The 2,500-nt window shown below is 48.6% G+C and overlaps 1 protein-coding gene across 2 annotated transcripts in view; it reads left to right on the forward strand.

Moving 5' to 3' along the window:
- The window catches only part of ramp2 (receptor (G protein-coupled) activity modifying protein 2), a 6,275-nt gene that overhangs the window by 1,829 nt on the left and 1,946 nt on the right, over positions 1-2,500 (forward strand). Inside the window, exons 1-3 of one of the 2 annotated variants that reach the window (XM_030376035.1) lie at positions 1-924; positions 1,374-1,406; positions 1,540-1,708. The exon at positions 1-924 is cut by the window's left edge and continues 139 nt beyond it. In XM_030376035.1, the coding sequence (XP_030231895.1) occupies positions 822-924; positions 1,374-1,406; positions 1,540-1,708 (305 nt within the window). In that variant the 5' untranslated portion in view covers positions 1-821. The remainder of the gene's footprint in view (positions 925-1,373; positions 1,407-1,539; positions 1,709-2,500) is intronic. The other variant, XM_030376034.1, reaches the window with a different exon arrangement.

A 2,500-nucleotide genomic window follows, 5' to 3' on the forward strand; every position in this document is an offset into this window, starting at 1 on the left:
GACTTGACCTTTTATCAGGCGTGTCTTCGCTGAGGTGTACGGGAACGCCAGTAGACGTGTTGGTACGATCACGGTACAATATGAGGCATAAATCTCCAAAATGAACCTGATGTACACAGCCATAAGCAACAGCTTATCCCAAGCCGAGCCAAAGTTGTCACCTCTCGGTTTCATTCAGTGTTTGTTTTTTCTTTGTCTTCTTTTTTTCCTTGCTTGTGAAAGTATGGGTTTTTAAAAACAGCTGGCTGACAATTTCCTTCAGGTTTGTTCAATAACCTGAATACGAAATCACGGGCCCACACAGCACACCCTGCAGAGTCTCGATCACATCCTCCCTTAAACACTGAGCCCTAAATGTTTACTTATGTTTCCTATTTGGAGGAGACAGCCCAAAAGGCAAATAAATCACACGCTGTGAGTCGGCCAGGCCTTCAACTGTGAGAAACGGAGACTAAAAAGCAGAACAAGAGTTAAAGACTAAAGGGTTTTCAGATGTGCGGCCAGCAGCCCTGCCTTGGTGTGTGTGCTCCTTTTTTTATTCGGGAGAATGGAGAGAGACACGACAATCTTTGTAGCCTCCACCCCTTTCAAAGGCACCAAAGAAATCCTAAAGAAATGTGAATTGGGGAGAGGGGAAGAGCTGTTGCCAAGGCGCAGGGGCAGGCAGACCGGAGAACGTCAGGAGAACATCTGGTAACCGTGGGTAACACCACTCGGACATCTGGTGACGGAAGGTTACTTTGTGTCTCTCTTCCACCCTGGCGGGTTTCCTGTTATGCCTCGGCTCGCTCTCAGGGAGAAGTTAGCAGCTCGCCGTATAGATGGTCGTCACTTTTCTGGGAACGCAACCCACCTCTGCTCGCTCTCTTCCTGACATGACGGGAGTGCTTGGTTTCCTCGGCGTCCTCCTCTCGGTTCTCGCTGGTGAGTGTGTGGTCCGACTGCTCCCAACCCCCCCTAACCAAACCCCCCTCCACTCCCCCCCCCCCCCCCCCCCCCCCCCCCCCCCCCCCCCCCCCCCCCCCCCCCCCCCCCCCCCCCCCCCCCCTCCTCCCTCCCCCCACCCCACCCCCCCCTGCTTTTCTCCCCGCCGCTGCAGTAATGTAGGCCCAGGCCGGTGCCTCTAGGCGTTCCAGACGTTCCGAATTTCATCCACTTTAGAATAACAACGTGGGGGTGAAATCGTGGTGCCGGTCAATGACTGTTTCCGTCGTGATAAGTGATGTTCTTTGTTTATTGGGGGAACATTGATGAACGTGACATGTCACTTTCTGTCGGGTTGCAAATATTGTAAAACACAATTTTCATTACAAAATGTGTTGTTTGCTAATCATGACTGTATTTAACCAAGCAATTGATCTACACTTCTTTAGAAAGCAGTAATGGAGAGTCCATCGTAATACGCGGTAAGATCATCATCTTTACTTATTTGAGAATTAGAAATAGCAAATATATATATATATATTTTTTTTAAATGATGGCTCTTTTCATGAAATGCATACTCCAACAATGCACATTCCCTCTATGCGTTTCATTCAGAATGTGGGGAAAAGACACCAATATGTGAAGGTTACTGCATTATCTGCAATGGCTTGGACCAAATGTGGTGCCTCTCGGAGATAATAGAACATCAGTGCCATATACCTTTTCGAATCCATATGGATCTGCACAACAGCACCAACTGGTGTGTCTGGAGTAACGTGAGGAGGTAAGAACACTTGGTTGACACTGCCTTCGGGGTCCATTCAACATCAACATACAGGAACACGAGGGGGATGAACAAAGATGGGGTCACATCATGGATGCTCACGGCAGGTAGGTAGGAGATATTTTAGGGTCTTGATCTGGGACGGTTGCTTTCGGATTGAAACCAAGCCTCCTCTTCATTAGAACCAATGACGAGCAAAAAACAAAATGTGGGCCGATGGCGTGCCGTTGGCCCATTTTGAGTTTGTTCAAGGTCACATTTTCTTTACAGTTTTACACAGTTTTAAGTCTCTTTTTCTGCTCTCACTCGCTTTCTCTCACTCTCTTCCTCTTTCCTTTTTTGCTCTTTCTCTACCCCTATCTCTCTTCTTCTCTCTCTCTCTCTCTCTCTCTCTCTCTCTCTCTCTCTCTCTCTCTCTCTCTCTCTCTCTCTCTCTCTCTCTCTCTCTCTCGCTCTCTCTCTCTCTCTTTTGTTCTCTCTCTCTGCCCTCTCTCTCTCTTTATGTCTCCCTCTCTCCATCTCCCCTTCCCCCTCTCTCTCCTTCTCTCCCTCTGTATCCTATCTCCCTCTCTCTCTCTCTCTCTCTCTCTCTCTCTCTCTCTCTCTCTCTCTCTCTCTCTCTCTCTCTCTCTCTCTCTCTCTCTCTCTCTCTCTCTCTCTCTCTCCTTCTCTCCCTCTGTATCCTATCTCTCTCTCTCTCTCTCTCTCTCTCTCTCTCTCTCTCTCTCTCTCTCTCTCTCTCTCTCTCTCTCTCTCTCTCTCCATCTCTTTCTCTCTATCGCTCTCCCCTCT

Source organism: Gadus morhua, chromosome 2 (assembly GCF_902167405.1).
Source record: "Gadus morhua chromosome 2, gadMor3.0, whole genome shotgun sequence".
Taxonomy (NCBI): domain Eukaryota; kingdom Metazoa; phylum Chordata; class Actinopteri; order Gadiformes; family Gadidae; genus Gadus; species Gadus morhua.